Below are 22,216 nucleotides of genomic sequence, written 5' to 3' on the forward strand. Positions count from 1 at the left end.
ACCTCTCTGGGGAGAGAGGTGGAAAAATTAGGGACAAATGACAAAATCTAGAGGCAAGCAGACTCCAGAGTTTCCATAGCCAATAGAATTATTTATATGTAATCATTGTGCTTCTACAACTTAATGCATTTAATCTGTGTGTGCCTGTGCTTGCATAACTTACATCCCCTGGTTGCTGCAGCTTTCACAGGGTATCAGTGTAGGCTGCAGTTCCATGGAAATTTCTTTATGCAATTATGGTGCTTTAATTGAAGAAAGACAGACTGAGGAACCTAAACTGAAAGTAACTCACAGAATAGAAAGCATCCGTTTTAGCCTGGTTCTGTTCCTGCATCCAGTTCACCACTCAGCCACATAAAAGCTTTTCTTAAGGCAAGCAGTGACAGTGATGCTGGCCTTTTCATGTCTGAAGTGTTTGTGAAACTGTCATCTCAGGGCAGGGGATATGAACTCACTGCTATAAAATGTACGGTGCTTGTTCCCTGTGACACTCTCCGTGCAAGGCAATTACACACTGCATCAGAATTTGGCACATAACATGTCTTTGCAGGCTGTGTGTGAAGGTCATTGTCCAGAGAAAATAGGAATATTCAACTTCGTGTTCCTTCCTAATGAGAACCTTTCAGTTCCTTCAAGTGACTGCTTCAGATGCTTTACTCCACATTGTTTCTCATTTCCGTTAGGAGTCAGAACTTGTTCCTAATGTCTTCTTCCTTTCTCCCCAGATAATCTGATCAAAGCCATCCTGTCAGCAACCAAAGATTATCGTCTAACTCCAGCTCTTGACAGGTAAGATGAGACCTTCAGAAGAGAAGGAGTAGAAGTGATTCTTTTCCATATGTCGTAAATAAATTTTGTTAGACCTTTTTTGCCAGAAACTATTGCCAGTACATTTGGATGTGGATGAGTAAGTCAGGAGCTGAAAACTGAGTCCTCTTTAGAGTAAATCTGTAGACTCTGGAGACCTCTGTCAAGTCAAACATAAGTAGAAAAAAGCATTTAGCTTTTGACTATTTCCTAATAATTTGTTTCATATGTTGTTCCAAGACATCCTCTTGCCCCATTTTCAAGGAAGTAAATAGCAGGTTTTCAATAAACACTTTGCTCTTTTCCAGCCTTTCTGACAAAGCAACAGAATCACAAGGAACTTTAGAAGGAAAGAAGGGACTGGCTTATTTCAACAATGTTTTTCATTGATACCTTACTCTCAAAGTAGGAATGTTTGGTTGTGTTGGCCAAGCCTGTGCTAGGATGAACAGGATAGCAGTCTCCTGGGTTCTGTGATATTTGAATTGATGCCTTTAGAAGAAGCTCCTTTGATTCTTCAGTTCTGTTGTAGAGGTTGTTTCTGAAACTCACTGGCATATTTACAATCAGCTTCCCAGTGATAGTCCTTTAGTCCTTCCTGTCCTTGCTTTTCTGTCATTCTTTCCATTTTTCCTGCAGGTTTGGTTTAGTGCCACCTCCCAGATTAGGGGTAGGTTTTTTTCAGAAGCTGTCAAAGGTTTTTACTCTGGGACTTGAGTTCTTTTTGAAGTCCTGGTAATACATCTTTCCAGTGGTACTTGACCCAGCATGACAACACTGTTCCTGCTTTCTAAACACATGGGTTTTATTTCCTGGCCCAGCTCCCCTCCTGCTCACTTTTGGTGACAAAGTTCATAAGCTTAACCAGCCTTTCCGTAGCTCTCTGCATCTCTCATGCTGACTGTAGAACTTGCCTGCTGTAGTTGGGAGTTACTCTCTGTGTGAAAGCTTATTCTTAGTCTTGCACAGTCTGTGTGTTAATTTAGGTGTCTTTGAAGTTTGCCTTGTCTCACAGCAGTGCCAGATAGGGTTAACCTTCAGACTTTGGATTAATTTGAGAAATTATGCCCAGGTAAAACCATTTTATAAATGACCTTCTTAGAGATTTTGCACACAACTGAGTCTCATCCACCTGGGGTTTATCTCAGTTCTGGTTAGAGAGTTAAGATTTTAATCTGTTGAAAAATCCACATATACACTCTTTCAGAAGGTTGCTCATATGAAATTAGTGTTAATGACAGAGGGCAGCTGGAAGATTCTTGCAATGAAGGTTAATGTAGTTGTGACCCTTGCTACTCACCTGTTCTTGAAGAGTAGAATGTTTCAGGCTTTTTAAAAGTAATTTCACAGGAGATTCTGAAGCATAATGACTCTGGCATGAGCTGCTCACTTTGGTTTGTATTCTTTACAATGAGTTTGCAGATATAGGAAAGATCTAACACTTAAGCCCCATGAAATGTGTGCAAAATCCATGAGATACCAAGTTCAAATGAGACCTCAGGAACAGGCTAGACATTTATTTCTGTGATATTGCAGCAACAAGGTTTGGTGGTGTGTAAACACACAGATATCTTGAGGCAGTACTGTTTCCTTGGGAATTCTGATAAATCCATATCAGTGGATGTTGGTCGTGTAGTACATGTGCATCACAATCAAATACCTCCCAAAGCCCTTCCAAGTGAGCAAGTCTTAGGGAGGATAAAAATAGAAGTGTTTATGAGAGAAAGGGACTCAAGGAGGCTTGGGATAGCAAGCTGGAAAGTGAAAGCCTAAAGTATGGAGGTGCAACAGAGGAGTTATTAGGAGAAAGAGCTTGGGAACTGTAGGAGGTGTTAAGGCTGCCATAGTGCTGCTCTGCTAAACCAGCTTGGTGAGTAGGGCACAAATGAAGACTTGGGTATCATTCCAGAAATGTTCTTCAGCTGTGGTCATCACTGAATTCCAGTGCTGGCAGCAATGGGTATCTGCCAATTTTGATTCCTAACAAGTTGGTGGAGAAGACTGGTGGATAAAGGCTAGCTCCTTCTTCATCTTGTCTCAAGCTTCAAGCAGATCCTAACAGTTCCCCTCCATGGCAGCAGCAGTGTGCTGGGGGCAGAGCCTTGGGTTTAGCTACTCTCTTCCTACTCACTGCTAAAGGACAAAGTCCAGACCTCTCCCCTTTGCTCAACACCTTGAAGCAACTGGAGAAAGCCTGACTTAGGGGACCTTGAAAGGTCCCTTTCTACTCCAACCATTCTTGGTTCTATGATAAAGAACTCAGAAAATGTCCTATTGTGGAAGAATTAGATAAGAGGCACAAATCAAGTCTGTGACGTTCAAGGGGTTGGGCTTGGGAGATCTTGTGAACCCTTCCACTTGTAGGCTCTCAGAAGTCTAGTGGACTGTTTCTAGAAGCAGGAAAAAGCCTCCAGGTTCACCTTTTTTTCAGAATGGAGTTACACCAACATTTTCTCTGTTGGCAAGTCTAAGAAGCCATATTTGCTACTGCTGCTGCCCTTCTCCTTGTGCTGTTGCTATTGTTTAAAAGGGGACTTCAAAGTAGATCAGTGAGATGATTCCTGTTTATGAGCTTTTCTCTCAATCCAGGTCACTCCAGTGACTTCATTTCCAGAGCTCCCCTCCCACTGAAGGGTTGTGTGGGCACAGAGCTGAAATGGCAGCAGGAGAGGCAGAGGCTGGGATGGGTGGGGAGGGTGAGCACTGCCCAGCCCATTGGAATAAGTGTTCGTGTAACTATACACTGAAGGCAGCTTTCCCAGGGGAAGGGTGGGAGAGGCAGGAAAGGTGAGGTCAGAGCAGTGCGTGAGAGCACAAAAAGGAAAGAGAGGATTACAGTTGTGTGGTGGAGGATCTCTACACCAAGCCTTTGGTCTTGTGCCTACCCAAGCTTCTCCATTTCTGCCCTCCTTCACAAAGCTGGTCCTTGAGAAGTAGCATTCACTTGCCTCTCATAAGCCCTGGAAATGAACTTTGTTTGATTATTCCTGTGCTAAAGGGCATCCTGATGCACCTTTCCTGACACAATGTACTGACGTGGTGCTGAAATGAGGCAAACGTGATCCTTCCAGGTATGCGTGCACTTTTCATCATCCCACAGCAGCTTTGCCAGCTCACTTCCACTAATCCCTCCTTTGTGTTATAACCAGGAGCAGCTGGAGGGCATGTGAACAAAGGCTGTGGTTCACACCTGTAACACAGTGTACATGGTGCCCTGCTTTCTTCATGACTCCTTATTACAGCACCGTTGTGTTGAGTAGTAACCTGCTCCTGCTCCAGGGCAGGGGGTAGGTGAAGCTGCAGTGATGTTCAGGAGGGTAGTTACAACTCACCCCTGAGCTTGTCTGGAAAAGTTTGGAGACCCAGGGGACTTTCTCTAGAACCATTGATCTCTTCCTTCTGAGCTGGCATGTCTTTCTCCCTAACACAGATGTCAGTGGGCCTCATCTTTGAAACTTGCCCTCCATTGGCTTTTCCAGGGCCACTTATATTGCTGAGATTTTCATTGCTTGATTTAGTAGCTCCTCCAGTGGTCTGTCCCTCATTCTGCAAATGGATCAGGGCTTGATTTATAATTCCACAGCCCATCTGTTGGCTGGACTTCAGTGGATTTTTGGGTTACATCTCTGTGGTGATGACATGTAAATTTCTTATGAAAAGACATAAATATAAAAGCCTGACTGACGTTTTTTGTATTGCCTTCAGCTGGTAATGAAAGAAAATTGAGAGTTTGAGCTTATAATTATCATAGTCTTTACTAATGCAGTATATTACCTGAACAAGTGAGGAAAGGATTTGATAGAACAAGAGAGGTGTGTGTCCCTCTCTGGTTCAGGTTGATAGCACCCATTTAAGTAACAGCAGCCAGATCAAACCAGAGTATGTTAAGCCTCCTTAAGCACCAGCTACCCTAAAGATGTATTTTTTAATTATTCTGTTATATCTTTCCTCAAAGCCTTCAGATCCAAAGTTGCATAAAGAAAGGCTTTGTGGTTTTTCTCCCCTGACAAATCCCTAAAGCACTTTGATAAGAGAGAAGAGGAAATAAGAATTGCTACAAAGCATACACGTGTTTACAGTTCTATATTGTTCAAGAAAATCTGCATGAATCCTGCTTTTGGTGTAGATGAACTGAACCTTGGAGTATCTGTGTCAGGAGTCTGTACATCTGGCTGCAGCTCCCAGCTTAGGGCTTTAGGGAGTATCTGTTGTGGAAAGTCCATGACCGTCCTTCATACCACCCTGGTAGCAAACAGAAACATGGGCTGTGTCTGATGTGCTCAATCCTTGAAATCTTCTGGAAAAGAAATAGGGCTTTGACATACTGTGTAAACAAGCACAAAGGTGTTTGCACACTTCTTTGTGGAGAAACAATTGAGTTGTAACTGATGCTGCTTGCACTGTGTATTTCTTCACCCAGAAACTTGCCTGGAGCCAGCAATGACTGTGCAGGTTTCCCATGCTCAGGCACAATCAGTAGACAGAGTACATTTGAAAGAAACTTAAGCTGTTAGAAGATCAAAGATGAGACCTTAGGGTCAGAAAGTTACTAATGAAAAATCTTATCTGCAGACTTAAGGAAAAAGGAGAATGCATTTAAATATGTCAGAACCATGAGGGTAGAAGAGTGGTTCAGACATGAAGCTGGGCAAAAGTGATTAACCTATCAATTACAATGAGTAAAGGCAGAACTATTCAGTTAATGTTTCATTTTTGGGGGTAAAGATAGAAAATATCTCATTTTGCAGCAACAATTAAATACTTTGTGATTATTTTATTAGTAACTACAAGGATATTAAATGACAATTGTATGTCTTTTAAAGTCAGTAAACACTGGAGACTTAAAGAATTATAGTTGTTATTACCGTTTGCTTTTTAGCCCTTCTTGGAATGTTTGATAGAACAGCAAATGTTGTGCCATTTCTGTAGACATATGACAGATAATAAAAGGTAGCTGTAAGTTGATTCATTTGGTTTTGCAGAAAAAATCCTACAGAGGACAGAGCCAGGATGGCAGCATAACTTATGTTATGCTACTTTGGGTTTGTGGAAATTAAATCTTGCCATGTAGAGGATATATTTTTAGATGAACTAGAAGCTTGAATGGTAAAGGTAAACTTTTAGAGGCACACATTAGTTATTTGTCTCAGTCCATTATGTTCTGTTCCTATACTACACCATTTAGAGGTATCCTTTTTAGGAATAGGATATGTTACACAGCTTTAAAAAGTTATTGTCAGTGTGGAGAATTAATCCTTTAGTGACACTTCAAGTGTAATCCTGCTGGCAGGTGTTCACAGGGGCTAAAACCAGTCTGGAGTAAATGTAAAATTCCACTGGGAAAATTTGCCAGAACCAAAGACTGGGAATGTAACGAGCAGGAGGGCCAAGTCAGTCTTGACTATTTTGTTGCATCCTTCCCTGGAACCAAATCAAAAATCAGGCATCACAGAGGCAACAGTGCAGGTCATGTTTACAAGATGAGGATTATATTCTGCAAACCAATGACTGTAAGAAGAGGATTGGAATGATGTAAGTAAAATCTCTGTGTAAAAGGCACTCTACCCTTAGCACCATTAGCTCTGCATGCTGGTCTTCCAGAATCAGTACTTTGGAGATCTGGGAAAAAGTTGAGAATTGTTCAGGGACATACTGCAAGTGTGAGTCAAGACCTAGAAGAGCTGCCATACTGTGCAAGATGTCATGAGCTCACTCCAGTTTGTTTGGTCAACAGAAGATTAGGAGTGGGGTTTGATCAGTCTATGAGTCCTGTGTGGGAGCAGGGCCATGAGGCTGCTGGAGGAGCTTTGGCTGGTGGAACTGGTTCTTCTATCTCATGTGGAGCAGCTCATGCTCACCAGTGTGCCCTGTGAGAGGCTGATGTTTATACACAGTGCTGTCTCAGTAAGTGGATCTCATGCAGATGTGGAAGGGACTGCTGACAGTAGATGGTGCTTTAATTTAGCAGAAAAGAGAAGAAAGTGATTAAGTGGTTTGAGGTTGAAAGAAGCAGATCTGTATTGAGAATTGGTAAGAACATCCTAAGAGTAAGTGGGAAGAGGATAGAGTGGAGTGCCTGGAGCTTGCTGCCTTTGGATTTCAGCACTGTATTCTTCAAAACAGAAAATTCAAAAGGAGTAATAGCTGAGAGACAGCTGAGTAGAGAAGGTACAGTATTTCACCCAGCAGTCTGTTTTTTAGGAGGTCAAACTTTCTTATCATAATCATCAAAAGAGTGTATTTCCTTCTGAAATATCACTTGGCCAGAACTGAACTATGTCTCATACTCCCTCCTACAGCACCTTTTCCTTAAAGGTTTTGACAAAGTTGCTACCATCTTTGTCACTAATTTTGGTGTACTTGGGGCTGGCTCTCATTTCCTTCTTTGTCACAATATACTGCTTGAACCAGATCTTGTGTCTGATTTCTCCTTGTTGCCAGAACTGGCTTGCTTGGGATTTTTTTGCTATGCCAAAATCTATAAAATTCTGTCTCTATTGTGATTTGATTATCACAAACACACACTTCTTTAGCTCTTGGGGATACTGGGCTAATATGTCCATCTGCATGAGGAAGTGTTTTCCTTTGGAAAGGCTCGGATCTGCAGTGGAACATTATCTGGGCAGGGGAAGCTGTTCCTGAGCATTTCTTGGTGCTGTTAATTCTGCACGTGACTTCAGCTGATGTCTCTGTCAGCAGAGTGACCTTCAGTGGTTTAGCTGACTCTTTTGAGTGCCCTCCAGCCCTGCTCTGCAAAAAGGGACCCCACATAAACAGAGCTTTCCTCGTGCTGGCTCTTTACACTTATCACAGAGAGGACAGCCTAGAAGCAACCAGTTGACTGTGCCTGGGACTAGGAAGGCTGCCTAGTTCAGGGATCTGCTCCAAACAACTGATTGCCTTGGACCCTTTCCGAAAAAGGCTCTGCAGACACGTATTCCTTCAGTGAACTACCAGAGATGGAGGCACATTGCCAGAAGAGCCAGCTGTGTTTGGGATTAGATGGCTGGAAAGAAGTCCTTTCTCTGTCTCCAAAACAAAATCGCTTTTTAACATCTGCTGCAGAGAGTTCTCGTGACTCAGGGTTCCACGAGAAACTGTTCTCTTCCTTCTCTTTCCTGTTTCTTTGTTAATTAAGGTCATTTTCCTTCCCTTTCCTCACCTATTGTGTCTCCGTATATATTTCCTACTGGACAGGCATGTCGGGGAGGGGAGTGTCCTTTTTTCTCTCAATTTAATGTTTTTCTGTCTCTTGAAGTCTCACAATAACAGCAGCAATTTTGCTCTCAGCAAGGTGAGCACACCCCAGATACCTGGCAAGATCTGCCTGCACTCATAAAATTGCTTGGAGAGAAGACTTCCTCACTAAGCCTTTGGTTTATTGTTATTTCAGTGCTGAATGAATAATGAGATAGTTCAAGTAAACAGATGGGTTTGATTCAAGCCCATCATAGCAGGGGTGTGTGGGGAGAGGAGCTGCTTGTCCTGACAGCTCATCTCATTAGGCCACACGTGGTGTGAGGTGTTGAAAGCAGTTTATCACATGTAATGCCTGGGCATGATGAGGTGAGCTGGGGATCAAGTGTATCTCTGTCCCCCTCTTAATTCTTCATATTTACAGAGGTTTCCTGTAGTTCTCAGATGCATGCAAACTAAATATGTGCTCTCTCTCTGTGTTTGAAGTTCTGTTACAAAAATCACTTCTCTGTTTCTTCCACAGTCTCAGCTGCCGGCGATGTATTATTGTGGGAAATGGTGGAGTACTTGCAAATAAGTCATTGGGGTTAAAAATTGATGACTATGATGTTGTTGTCAGGTGAGTCTTTGGCATTACAGTTCCTGTCCCATATTCAGTTTCTGTATCAGTTCACTTGCTGTGCAGGCAAACTTTAACCTGTACCAGTGACAGTATCCCTTTGATGGAAGCGTTAACTTACAGGGGGGTAAAAATAGACATGAGCTTAAAAAGGTTTATTTTAAATGATGATCACATCAAAGGGTAAAGGCATTCCTCAAACTTTCTGTTTTCCACAGCTTCTTGGGAATGTGGTCTCTTGTATGATGTCACTTGAACCTTCCCTTCATAGCTCCTTTCTAAAAGCTGCTTTTGTGATGCCCTTAGGTGGTCAAGCAGTAACTCACACTGTTGGTTCTGCTCCCAGATATATTCCTGTGGTAGCTCAGGACAGTATTATTGGTCATACATGTGTAGCATTCCCCAGGAACTGCACCTCACAGTTAGGATGGGCAGGACTAAGCATGGTACAGCATAGGGTGCTAGGAAGCAGGAAGCCTCTATGAGAGAGGACCCAGCAGTGATTAAACACCTGTAAGTGTGCCCTAGAAACTAGCAATACTTTGGCTCTGTGTCTCTGCAGATGACAATGTTGAATAAGGCAGCAGAAGCAGAGTGGTGGGAGTGCCAAGGACCACAGTCAGAGTTAGGACTTCTTGCTTTTGCTGAGGACCTGGATCATCGCCATCTCAGAATGCCTGAAAAACGTGCTGATATGTGAAATCACAGGTCTAGTCATAACTCTGAGTAATAAATCTGTCAAGTCAGGGAGGCGTTCTGGGTGACTGGAGATTAACAAACATAATACCTGTACTAATGGAGAGTGAGAGAGTGCGTGTAGGAGGGAGGGAGGATGTGCTCTAGGGAGCTACAGACCCATTAGTCTGACCTGAAAAAAATGCAGTTTTCTATCAGGTTTTGAGTAACAAAATATTAGGATGGTAAATAATAAAAGTGGGATAAACTGTAGTGTAAGTTTATAAAACTGGTTTAACACAGTCTAAGTTGGTATTTTTTCTTAGTACGATAACTGACTTCATATTAAAAAAAATGTATCTGATGTAATCTCTCTCAACTTCAATCAGCTTTAAGACATGGTGGCAAATAATGAATTCTTTGCTAAAGGTAGGAGAAAGAAAGGGATTAATAAAGGAATTTAAGGCAGGTATTATTTAGCACAGTCTCTATTCTCTCCCATGTGTAAGGAGAGAATAGGACATACAGAGAGAAATAAATATCCTCTAACTCTGGGGGAAAAGACCAAGAAGCTCCCTTTCAGTCTTTGTTCCTGTGAATGTTCTGTGATGCTTCTCCATCAGTATGCTGGACAGAGGGATGGCTGAACAGGACAAAATTTTTACAGCCCTTCCCCTAGTTCATCCCACTATCAGTTGATAACAAAGAGCTCTTATTCCTCGTCATAGTTGGGTGACTTGTAGTTATTTCAGGTGAATTAAAGTGCAGTTTATAGCCTTTCCTTGGGCTCAGATTGTTCAAAAAGTAGCAAAAGAACAGTTTCAATCCATCTGGTCTAAGCCACCCACTAAGATTTACATCAGAAAGGCCACTATTTAATTTCCAAAAGAAAACTTCAACTTTTTCTCTCCACATCAGTAAATCTATGTCAGTTTGCAAGCAGGGAGGATAAGAGGGCAGCTAAGCACCTGTGCTGTTGGTGGGATGGATAAAGGAGAGAGAAGTCAACTGTAAAGGTTAAATGAAGCCAGGTGCTTGGATATGTATCCAACTGCTTGCTTTATTCCTGTGGAAGCTGGGGAAGTCCCATGTATTATAACATCCTTTTTCATACACTTCAGAACTCCTTTGAAGGATGATATTTGGGACCTAGAGAGTGAATTTTAAACAAAAAAATGTGGTACATTTGTGGTCAAAGGAGTGATCCAGCAGTATGTGGAGTTCTTTGATGCCTCCTGTGTTACCATCTAATTGCTAATTGCAGCAAGAAATTTTGTTCTTTGCAGTGAAGATAGTCCAATTCAGCTTTGTCAGTTCTAAAAGAGCTTGGAGCGAGTTATTGTTTTTAACTAGACATTATCAGATTTCAGTGCAGATGTTATTCCCAGCTGTCACACTATTTACCTGGCAGGACTTCTTGCAGCAGTCATCAGTGCTCTGAAATGCCTCCTTAGAATAGTTTGCAGACTGGGCACAAATAAATATGTATAAGAAATTCCTGATTAGAGCCAGATAGGGATTCACCTCATGGTGATACTTGAGTGGCATCTGAAAGGATCTTCATGGTGCCAAGCTTGGGAGTTAGTGTCTCCATATGTAATCAGCAAACATAGACAGGAAAACACTCTGGAACGCCTTGTGGAGAAAATTGCCTGTCCATGGCCACTACAAAGAAGCCTGACATCCTAATTGAGGTTTTCTAAGATTTAGCAGTGGTTATAACCACCAGTGAATCCAGGCTGGGAAGGGATTTGGGCTGTGCAGTGTGCACCTTTGGGTGCTGTGGCTGCCTGAACTTTCCCTGCTCCATTGCCCATCCTGCCCTCGGGGACTGCCCTGGGCCTTGGTGCTGCTGGCTCTGTCACTGTGGCTCCACCAGCAGCTCACACTCTGGCCCTTTGCTGGAGACCTGGGTTCTTTTCACCTGGGAAATGGTTTGATTTATTTCCTGTTTAGACACCAAGTAGGGCTCCCAAGTTTTGAGAGTGTTAACAAAGCAAGAAGCAAAACAGTGAGCCCAGCAGCTGGGGATGGGAAAAACCCTGCCAAAGAGCTGCACAGTCACATTTGAAACTGCAGACACCTCCTCATCCTAAAGAAAACAGATGAAAATATGTAAAACTTGCTTTCTTTGCAGAATATTGGTAGTATTGGTGGTATTCTGTTACCTTTAGAGCTGCATGCTTTTGCTTTGTATTAGGTCATCTGCCCCAAAGAGACACAACACCTTAAAGTTTAAATACTGCCCACAGAAGTGGGTGGTGTGTGAATGTGCCATCAGCAACAGAGGAAAAAGCAAGGGATCAGACTGGCTGGGAGCATTGTACTCAGGTCTTGTCCCTCAAAGTCAGGCTACAAAGGGTATAAACCACGGGAAAAGGCTTCATCTGCTATATTAATTGTGGTGGTGCTGATTCCTAAATTGTTTTGCTTTAATATTTTATTCTTGATGATAAAATAAGTATTTTTGCTAAAAATGCCTAAGAATGTATTTCTCTAGATTTGGCATATAATTTCAGATTGAATAGAGATTTTTATTCTACTAGAAGTTTTCCAATGTAAAATGCTTACCCGGGCTAAAAAAGACAAATCCAACATTTCTATGTGGCAAAATTTGCAGTCCAAGAGCACTTTGCAGTATATTGAACAACACCAAGTCAAGAATGATGCAATAATTCAAGCAGGCAATCCTGTGCCATCAGAGGCTGCTGTTTGATGTCTGCAAGATTTGTATTCCAAGTTACATGCAATTTCCTCAGCTTTGGATTTTTAGTCTTGAATAGAAATTCTGAAAACTTTAATGTCATGAAAGTCATTATGGCTCTTCATGCCAAAGCAATTTGCTTTTTCAAGGGAAAAAACTTTCTTCCTGAGAAATGTTTTAACAAAAGCACAGCTAAATACATAGCATCTCCTTAAAAATCAGCATCCCCAAGAGCAAAGCTGTGTGGCTGCTTGAGTGTTTTCAGAGCGGGATGCACTTCCACTGCAGAAAATCCTTGGAGCCCATGAGACTGCAGTGGTGCTGAGCCTTGTACCAGCCCAACCTCTTCCTTTGTGCTGGCATTGCAAGGCAGCTCACCCTCCCGACGGGCCAGTTTGGGGAATTAAAGAGGTGCAGATTGATCCTGTGGGATTTTTTTGAGAATTATTAGTTGGCTTATTTCTCTCTGCAGCCTTGCTGCAGGTGAGTGGTGTAAGCTCTGGGCTGGGGTTGGAAAATGAGACCAGTTTCAGTTTGTTTAAACTGATGAGGAGCTTCATCATGTCTTTCAGCACAGCCTTGCAGAACCTAACTAACGCATCAAAGGATCAATGGGCTGTTAAAATATTAATGCTTAGTTTGTACTCTAAATGTGCAAGGACAATATTCTTCACTTTACTTTTCCAAAGCCTCCAACCCTATTTAGATCACAGGAGTTGATATGCAGAAATGGTTTGCATTATATTCAATTATAGAATTTATGTAACTTCTAATTAAGCTGTCGTCGCTTGATACAAACCTCCCTAAGTGCTTGTGATGAAGAACTGCAAGAATTAAGATTTGCTACTGTAGCAGCTGCTACAGGGAGCTCTTGCCCAGCAGTGATTGCTGTGGGATGCACAGGAGTGCAAGTGGGAATCTGAGTGTGAGTGGGAATCCGTGACCGTGTCTTCTCTCTGGTTGCCCTGCAGGCTGAACTCGGCTCCAGTGAAGGGCTTTGAAAAGGATGTGGGTGGCAAGACAACACTCCGGATCACATATCCTGAAGGTGCAATCCAGAAAATGGAACAGTATGAGAAGGATTCCCTGTTTGTTCTGGCAGGATTCAAATGGCAGGATTTCAAGTGGCTGAAATACATTGTTTACAAGGAGAAAGTGGTAAGAATGCTGTCGGCTGGCACTGTGAAGGTCACCTAATTAGTAACGATGGGCAGACATTGTGTCACCATCATATCTGCCACGTTTTGGTCTGAGGAGAGTTCCACTCTGTGTCCTGCTGCATTTAACTGAAGACTGTCTTTACCTACATGGACTTCAGCTTTAATTAAATATGTTTTACAAAGATAGCTCTCTGTAATCTGTGTTGCATCATAGTTGAGGCTTGCTATTCAAGATTGTTAGTGTGCGCTACGAACAATTAAATTAATATTTAGTTATCTTAAAGAGTATTTAAAAGGACCAGCTTTTGCATGCATTTTATGGACTCTTAGGATTTAAGAGCAGAGGAAGGAAGAGAGCAATGGGAAAGGGAAGAAATGGGAGTTTGAGGACAAGGATGTGATGTCACAGGAGGGGAGGAGGAGACAGCAGCAGCCCAACTTGTTGAAAAGGCTACAATCAGACTTAATGTGACCTCCTGAATAGCACAAGCCATTATATTTTGCTCAGTTATTGAGATTCATGATTTGTGTTTTGTTAAAGTATCCTCCAAAACAATATCAAGTCTCATTTTAAAACACTGAAATGGTGGATACACTGCCTTCCCCATGTAAAAATTTTACCCCCTCATTTGCTTGAGTGTCCTTCTGAGGCACCATGGACCTGTCAATAGTCAGGGTTGCTCTCTTTAATTCACCTACCCAGAACAGAATCAGATTGTGGTCAATGACTTCTCATTCAGTGAACAGTTTGTCAGGAAATCCCAAATAAATAATGGGCATAGTTCTTGTTTTACAAATCTTATATATATATATATATATATATATATATATATATATATATATATATATGTTTTCGAATGTTGCTTAATGTGCAACATTAATGCTTTAATGCTTAATTAATGCTTAATGAAATTAATTGCTTTAATGCAATTAATGCTTAATTTGACTTTTCAGCAAATAAGAAGACAAATGGATTAGCATTCAGGGCATGGCATATTATATTATGTGTTTAGAGACAGAGAGAGGAGGTTGGCAGCTCACCACATACGTAACGAAACAGTCTGGGAATATCATTGTATACAGTTGTTACACAGAGGGCCTTAAGGGCTCATACTTTGCTCTTGTCTAACACTGGCACCAACTTGCAATTATTTTTTTGCTACCAGACAGATGAAGTTACCTGTCAACCTCTGGGCAAGCACAAGTGGGCTTTCGTAACATGAATAATTGAGTCAAAAGTAATTTTCTTTCCTTTATGTCAGGCTCTTGTTCCTCATTCAGGGAAAGGGAAAGCCCTGGCAGTGCCAGTGCCCTGCAACCTGAATGCAGTTGCAGGGACTCCTAGTGTTTAACTTGAAGCTCAAAGGATGGGTTGGTTTACTTCAAAACAAATTTAATTTCCCTGATGCTTGCAGTCAAGTAGACTCCTGTGTGGTATCCCCTGGTCTTGGAAAGGTGCAGAAAATAGTCTGTTAAAAGCTGCCAGGCCGGGGAGAGTGATTGCAGTTCTCTTAATTGCATGCTTCAGTGCCCAGATTGGCAGAAAGCAGAAAGAACTTCAGCTTTGTGCATTACTTCAGTGTTCTTGTGATTGGCTCTTTATCCTTCAGTTCTTCAGAATAAACACTCTGAGTTTTTTTCAGTTCTTTTAGGTGATGTTTTCCAGATCTCTTAATTCATGTTGCTCTTTTGAATGTTTGTAGTTAATTCATCCTTTTCTTAAAGAGCAGTGCCCAAAAATGTACAGACTACAGCAAAAAAGAGGAGCAAATAGATTATTCATTAACCTCACAGTTCTCATTCTTTATACATCCACTGTTTCTGTGGCCTTTTCCACAATGGCATGGAACTGAAGGTGAGTGTCGGGTTCCTGGAGACTCCAGGTCTCGGGAAGAATTGGAGAGCAGCCACTTCCCCCACTCCACACCCTGTGCTTGTGCCGTTGGCTCCTCGTGCCAAAGAGCAGCACTGTGCACTTGTCCCTACTGATCCTTTCTTCCAGAACACTCCTCCACTTTGCCAAGTTCCTTTGGCAGACTTCCCAGCATACGTGCCATTCTTTCCAGATTCATGTCCTCTGCAATTTAATAAACATACTTTTTACTTCATCATCCAGGTTGATAATGAAAACACTAAACAATGTTGGTTCCTAGGCAGACCCCAAAGTATTAACATCCTTTCATTCCTAGAGTGAGCCCACTGAGCCTCCTGGATAGTTTTTTGGCCGCTTCTGGACTTGTATCACAGTTGTATCATCAATAATGCTTTTGGCATGTTTGTGAAAGTGATCTGTCAGAAGTTTTACTGAATTCCAGTTCATGTCTTGCTTCTCTTCTATGATGATTTTTTGTCTGTATAAAGAATTTTTTTTAATAATTCACTCTTGACAAATCCACCTGGGTTGCTACTCAGTCTGTTTTGATTTTTTTCAGGTATTTACAAATAATTAATCCTGCTATTCTGGGAATTAAAATCATAATTCAACTCTCTTCCTTTTTTTGCCTTCTTAAGGCTAGGCACTATTTTTGTCCATTTTTCAATCCTTTGACCCCCTACCTTTTGTTGGGCTTTTGATACTCCAAAGGGAATCAATGCTAGTTCTTGAGACTGCTGAGCCAGTTCATCGAGTACTTTAGGATGCAGCCCAGGTGGCTGGAAAACATCTGCCTTGTGCTGTCCTCTGATTTCTCTCTACTTGAGGCTGAGATCTTGCTGTCACTGGCTTTAGCTGCAAGCAGGTGGCTCACACAGCTGCTTTTTCTAGAGGAAACCAGTGCAGAAAGTGCTGTCTCTTAGATAGGAATGACCCAGTGGAGGACTAGCAGCGCTATGGGAATAGCACGTAGGCGTCTGTTTGTTCTGGTGTGAGTGTTAGCATTTTCATCAGTGTGGGGTAAGTTCAAAATGACAAATGCCTGCCCAGTGCTCTCTGTATGTCAAGAGTTTGTTTGTCTCTCAGCTGATTTTCCAGAGAAAGGGGAGTTTCTTCCTTTCCTGGATTTATGTAGAGGCACTTGCATGACCTGAGAGCTCTGTATGCCACTATTGCTTATTCCTTATCTGACATGTCCATCTGCAAGACTTCGTGCAGACACACTGCAAACCAGTGGTCACAGTCAGGACTCTGGCCTCAGGATGGAGACAAGGAAAATGGAAGCATTCTTCTAAAGAGCACAACTGCTGTGGAAGTCTACACATTCCTCAAAAAATATTGGCTGATCTCTTCCCTCTGATGTTTCCTTTCTCTGTGACTGTTGATGGCAACTGCACCTGTCCATGGTACAGGTGGGTAATGAGACCTTCTGAATTCCTTCAGGCACCTGGAGCAGCTTGGACCTGCTTGAACAGGAACTGGGATCCTTGCTTAGTCCTCTCTTGAGTAAGTGAAATTGAAGGGAGCTTATTGGAAAAAGAGTAAATGAAAGGCGAGTGGCTATTTATTGCTGGGTCAGTGGTCAGATAAGCTTATTCTCCCTGCAGCTGAGAGGGATTTGCTCTGTGTTGTGTTAAGTCTTTTGGCAGCACTTGCATAGTGAGAAGGGGATAAGTGCTGTGTAGAGAGGAGGATTTTCAGGAGATGTTATAAGGAAAAATAATAAATGATGCAGAAGCATTAGTAGAACTGTGGGGCAGGGGATTTTATGTCTTACATATAGTCTGGTGCAACAGCCTCTCTGATATCTGTGTGGTGCCTTAGTGCCCTGAGAGACACTGTATCCAGAAGCAGAAGCAGTGGAATATGGACCTAAGGAAATGTGAAAGCTCAACTGCTTTTTATTTCACAATAAATCAGAAATATCTGGAAGCATGTAAAAACTTGAGAGAAAACATTAACCTCGAAAAAGGACAGATTTGGCTAAATGTTCACTTTCAACAGCAAAACAAATGTAGTCTCCATCACAGAATGCTGGCTGAGCTGGCACTCCAGATTGAAGTCTTGTAGGAAGATAGAGCACAGTGTATCACCAGAGAATGTAGACCTGCCTTTAAGAAAGGGAAGGGTGAGTGAATCTGAGTGACTGAAACGCTGGTAACCTGATTTCAGTCATTTGACAAGAACTGGAATAAACTAAAGGAGAAAATCATAGCACCGGTTGCAGCTAAAAGTAGTATGGGATGGAGAAAGGTGACATGGTTAGCAGAGGGGAGTATTGCACCATGCTGACCTAATAAGTCAGTGTACAAGTGGAAAGGAAGTGGGTTGGAGTCCCAGAGCCTGCAGTTCCATGAACTCATGGCTGTTGCAGAAGGGTCACAGATGTGAGCTGTTCGTGCGTCTGTGGTGACTGGTCTGGCAGTGCTGACATGGAATCGTTGCTGTAAGAGCCTGTGACACTTCCAGGCACCCCTTTGCCGATGAAACAACTGCTGCCAGTGCATCCTCAGAGAGGGATTACTCATGGACAGTCACTCAGAACAGTTAAACTTTCTCCTGGACTGTTATTTTTGCCAAGAGACATAACCGATATATATTGTGATCCACCCTGCTGCTTCCCAGTGCTTGTACCCTCCTGCATCTGCCTGGGTCTTTCAGTGACAAACTCTTTTTGAATACACAAAGTACTAGAGGAATTGCAGAGGGATAGAGGCTTGGTCATATATTGCTTCTTAAAATAATGGTCAAAAGCTGAAAGTTTCTCTGTTGCATGGACAGTAGATGCTTCCCGAAACAAACAGGGATGTACAAGCTCCAGATATGCAAAGCAGCCATCTCAGCCTGGAACTGAGGCCAGTTCCAGGGTGGTTTCTTGGCTGTCATTAGTGAATTAGAGGGAGCTCTCTGGCTTGCTCGGGCTCACATCCCTGAACATCTGGCACATGGCAATAAAGCAGCCAAGTGAGGGCAAAGGTGCCACTAGAAATTGGCAGCTCACAAGCTTCCTGCTCCTGTGGTAATGAGCCTGTGGATGATTCCAGTGGGAATCTCTGCAGCCTTTGCCAGGAGGAGTCACTTGTGCAGAAAGCGCCTGTGGCACCCAGAAGTTCTCTTTGATAGTGAAAGTCATAGGAGCAAGTGAGCACCTGCCTGTGAGTGAGGCCAGGCTGGGCTGTCTGTCCCTTGCAGGGACATGTCTCTGACAACTGGCACACAGCAGTGGTGCCCAACAGCCATCATCCTCCAGCAGTGGGCATGACAATCCCTGCTCCTGTGTCACAGCGTGTGACTGCTGCTTCAGACACCTCGTGGATGGGGCACTGGGGGAGGTTTTATTTAACTGTTTATTGGGGAACTACATTATTGTATTAACCCAACAGCATACTCCTAGTTGTGGTAAAATGTGTTATGATACCTTCCTGGCACAATCAGTGAGTGTTGCTGTGCTGCAGCCAAGGCAGGACTGCTGCCAGCACTTGTGCTGTCTGCTGAGCTTTTGTTTAGAGCTCCTCTTCTTCCATTAGTTAATGGCCTTGTCATGCTGCGTGCTTGCTAGGGCAGCCTCTGAATGTCACGGCCCTGTAGTTCACTGTGGATTCCTCAGATTGTGAAATAGCCTTACCTGTGGGCTGGTTTACATTCTAGAATGTAAACCAGCCCACAGCTCCTGTCATCTTCAGGAAAGCACTGAGGCTGTGAATCTGTTGTTGCTGTTCCATCCCGAGGAAAGCTTCATTCACATGCCTGTATTTTCAGCTTGTTTGGAACTTGAGACCAGCACTCGAGCAGGTGGTTTCTCTGGGTCTGCATTAGGGAGGGAGAATCTGCTTTTTCCAATGCTGTCCATTGCCTTTGGTGACAAATTGAGTGGCCACTGCTATTGGCAGGTTTCCTCCAGAGTTTGCTTTTGAATTGCAAATATTTTCTTTCCCTTTTCTCCTCCAAGGGGCTTGTTGCTTTAAATGTCTTGTGTACAGTGGGTCTTTTCGGGTTTTCATGGATTGTGAGAAAGACATGTGGAATGATTCTTGGGACAGCATTCTGGTTTGGTGGAGCTGTACATCCACTACAAGTTTTCTTAATGCATGGTGAATGCAAAACTTGGTTACGGATTTGTGGTGCCTCATCCTGTGCTGAAACACAACTTCATCTCCTCTGCTTGGAGCTGTGCCTGGGTGGGCATTACCTTGTGTCCTGCTCTCCTTGGCCTCAGCTGAAAGGGAACAGAAGCTGCTCCATCATAAACAAGAAAAGCTTTTGAATTGAGAAGTCAGCTTAAGCGTTGTTTAATTTCTTTCACAAATTCGAGTTTTCACCTAAATAGCTGTTTATAACTAATCTCTTCAGAAGTATAATTTAAGAAGGCATGGCTGGTGAGTAAGGCAGCCAGCCTGCTCAAGGGACGTGATGAGGCTTGCAGTGAGGAAGAGGCAAGAAAGCCTTTTCAGTGTTGCTTGTCCTGTAGTTCTAGCACATGGTTTAAAAACCATTTCTACTCACAGAGTAGAACACTCACAGAGTGTAGGGGAATTCTAGGAGGAGTTGTAGCAGGGAATACCCTACCACATCATCAGGGTCATTTGGTGTCTCAGTCAAGACGACTGAGCCATGACTAAATGCTGAAGCACAGAAAATGCTTTGTAAGAAAGTGAAAACACGAGCAGACTTTTCTGGCTCCCACCAAATTTCTGACTGAGAAGATGAGGTGGGAGAATCTCTGTGATTCATTCTGTAGAGAATATTCCATGTTCCTTTGCCAGAGAGTAGCTGGAAGTTAGCTTGTCTTTCTGATATGATTGTTTTGACATCATTGTTTGGGTTTTAAGGTTCTGATCTCTCTTGCTCTGTAGAAGGCTAGTCCATACTGCCTGGGGGGTTGTGCTGCCATGGTCAGGAGCTGTTTCACCATTGCAGTGCTTTGGTGGGAGTGGCCCAAGGGAACCATGGAAGACTTGCATATGAAAAAAAAAATCCTTTACTTTGACTGGCCTAGGAGATCAGAGCAATTTCCAGAAGATTTAAGGAGAAGTATGAACACTGATGCCTTATGAGAGAAGGTAAGCCAATTTTCCCTAGTCATGGTTAGAAGAGAGGCTGGAAAACATGTAGATATGCTATAGAAAACATTCTCCCTGTCGTGGTCAACAGGGACAAAAGTTTAGTTGTGTATTTTGTGATTTTTAACAAGCTTTGAGGTAGCACTGTGGTGAGGACCATACAGGAACCTCAGTAGGCAAATGACCCAGTTTGCAATGTGGGCCTTGGGGGAGACTTCCTGGCCAGATTCCCAAAGGAAGGTTGTTGGTATGGAAGGTGCAGGCTGGAGCTTGCCCTTCATACATACCTGCCTGCAACAGCGTAATGAGATCAGGCAGGTCACTGCATAGCTGAGAGCTGCTCCTAGCCAGGCATGCACAGTGTGTCTCAAAGTGCACTGTCAGGCATCAGCTGGTGGCAGGGGCTGCTCTGGTGCCTTTGCATGTGCCTTCATGGCATTCAATGTTGCCAAGTGGATGTGTCCTGGCCAATAAAACTTGTCCACCTGGATTGGGTAGCCTTTAATATCTACAAGTCTGTAACCATTTACTTAAGCTCATGGGACAGATGAAGAAATTAAAAAATAGCCATGGCCACACTATTTCCTGGATGAAAAAAATCCAGGTGTTAAAAGATTGCAAAGTATCTATACTTGTAGGAATGACATCATTGATTACTCAATTTTTAGACAGTTTCTCTTTAAAATTAACATACAAATTGTTGGTGTGTCTGTCCTTCTAGTCTTTTCCACACTATGCATGGGTTTTGTCTTTTTTTTTTTTCCCTTGCTTTGCTTGCTGTTACCTAACACCAGGCATCCTTGTCCTATACTTTTATTAATGGAGGAGAAGCATTTAGCCATGCTAGGCATCAGCAGTCCTTAAACAACCTTTATCCCACATCTGCCAAGACAGCATCATCTTCATTTCTGGCTCAGTAATCCCAGCTGTAACGTGAAAACCAGAGAGCTTCAGTCAGATTTTTATTTCTTTAGTTTCTATTCCTGTACATCATTCTGAAATGAAGAGACCCAAACAAGATTTACCCCTGAAAAAACTGTATCATTGCCCTAGTAAGACATCCTTTTTGGGATTGCCTACCATCCTGCTTTATCCTGAGACAATTTCCTCCTAATATTGTCACCATCTAATCTCTTCTGATGTCTGTGACCATACAACTGACAGTTGCTGCTCTCGCCTAGATATTTGATCACTCCTTCCTTCTCATCCAGAGTCAAAAAAGATGGGCAATTTAGAGTTGCAGTTTTTCCACTCTTGAAAAGTCAGTGTGAGGGCCAGCTGAAGAGCTAGTGCAGATGTCTTGAAAAAGCACCAGGAGGGTGCTCATGTTGCACTCGCTCTGCTTGGCAGGCTCTGGCAATATTCAGGCACCAGAATTATGCAAATCCCAGTAGGTGCATATCAAGGTCATAGTGCCTGTAAAACTCAGGTTGCCTGCCTTGATCGGAATAGCTGAGCCAATGTAAAGAAAGAAATTCCAAATCTGACGGTGATCTTCATGAAACACACACAATTCCATAAACAGCAGAGCTAACGGAATGGCCTGATTGCCTGTGGATTTGTGTCATGCTCCCTTTCACACCACAGTGCTCTCAGAAATCCCCCAACTCTCCCACTGCTTGCATGGCCTCACCTCCACCTGGCCTCTCCAGCAGCAAGGTGTGTGTCTGTCCCACCCAGCCACAGGTAGTTCTGCTGAGGGTATTGCATGGCCCACATGTGCAGCAGATGTTCCTCCATGCAGCCAATCCTGCACATGGGAAAAGTGCCAGGACATGGCCAGCAGTGAAACTCAGATGTCACCCAGAGGGTGTCAGCTATTCGTGCAACTGCTAGTAGAATAAAGATGTTCTGTGTTAACACTTCAGTTAAGGACTACAGGAATCATTTGAAGTCTGCAAAGCCTCCCTTAGTCTGAGAGATTTGAGTTAAATTTATTTAGTTACAGAGTTCAATTTATTTAGCTTATGCATGAGATTTTGAGGGGATTTACTTGTAGTCTTTCTCTCTACCTAGAGGGAACATTTTTTCTCACAAGACTTTTTAATTTTGTAGGAAGAAGTATATCTGAAGCTAGGCAAACGATCAAAAAAGGCAGCACATTTATATCATTATAAGTAT

General features: G+C 42.8%; 1 protein-coding gene across 12 annotated transcripts in view; it reads left to right on the forward strand.

The window, feature by feature from the left end:
• The window catches only part of ST3GAL3 (ST3 beta-galactoside alpha-2,3-sialyltransferase 3), a 188,563-nt gene that overhangs the window by 130,229 nt on the left and 36,118 nt on the right, over positions 1 to 22,216 (forward strand). For all 12 annotated transcript variants that reach the window (XM_064428649.1, XM_064428647.1, XM_064428648.1 and 9 more), the window contains 3 exons: positions 726 to 789; positions 8,528 to 8,623; positions 12,974 to 13,160. In XM_064428649.1, coding sequence (XP_064284719.1) covers positions 726 to 789; positions 8,528 to 8,623; positions 12,974 to 13,160 — 347 coding nt within the window. The remainder of the gene's footprint in view (positions 1 to 725; positions 790 to 8,527; positions 8,624 to 12,973; positions 13,161 to 22,216) is intronic.

Source organism: Passer domesticus, chromosome 7 (assembly GCF_036417665.1).
Source record: "Passer domesticus isolate bPasDom1 chromosome 7, bPasDom1.hap1, whole genome shotgun sequence".
NCBI classification, from domain to species: domain Eukaryota; kingdom Metazoa; phylum Chordata; class Aves; order Passeriformes; family Passeridae; genus Passer; species Passer domesticus.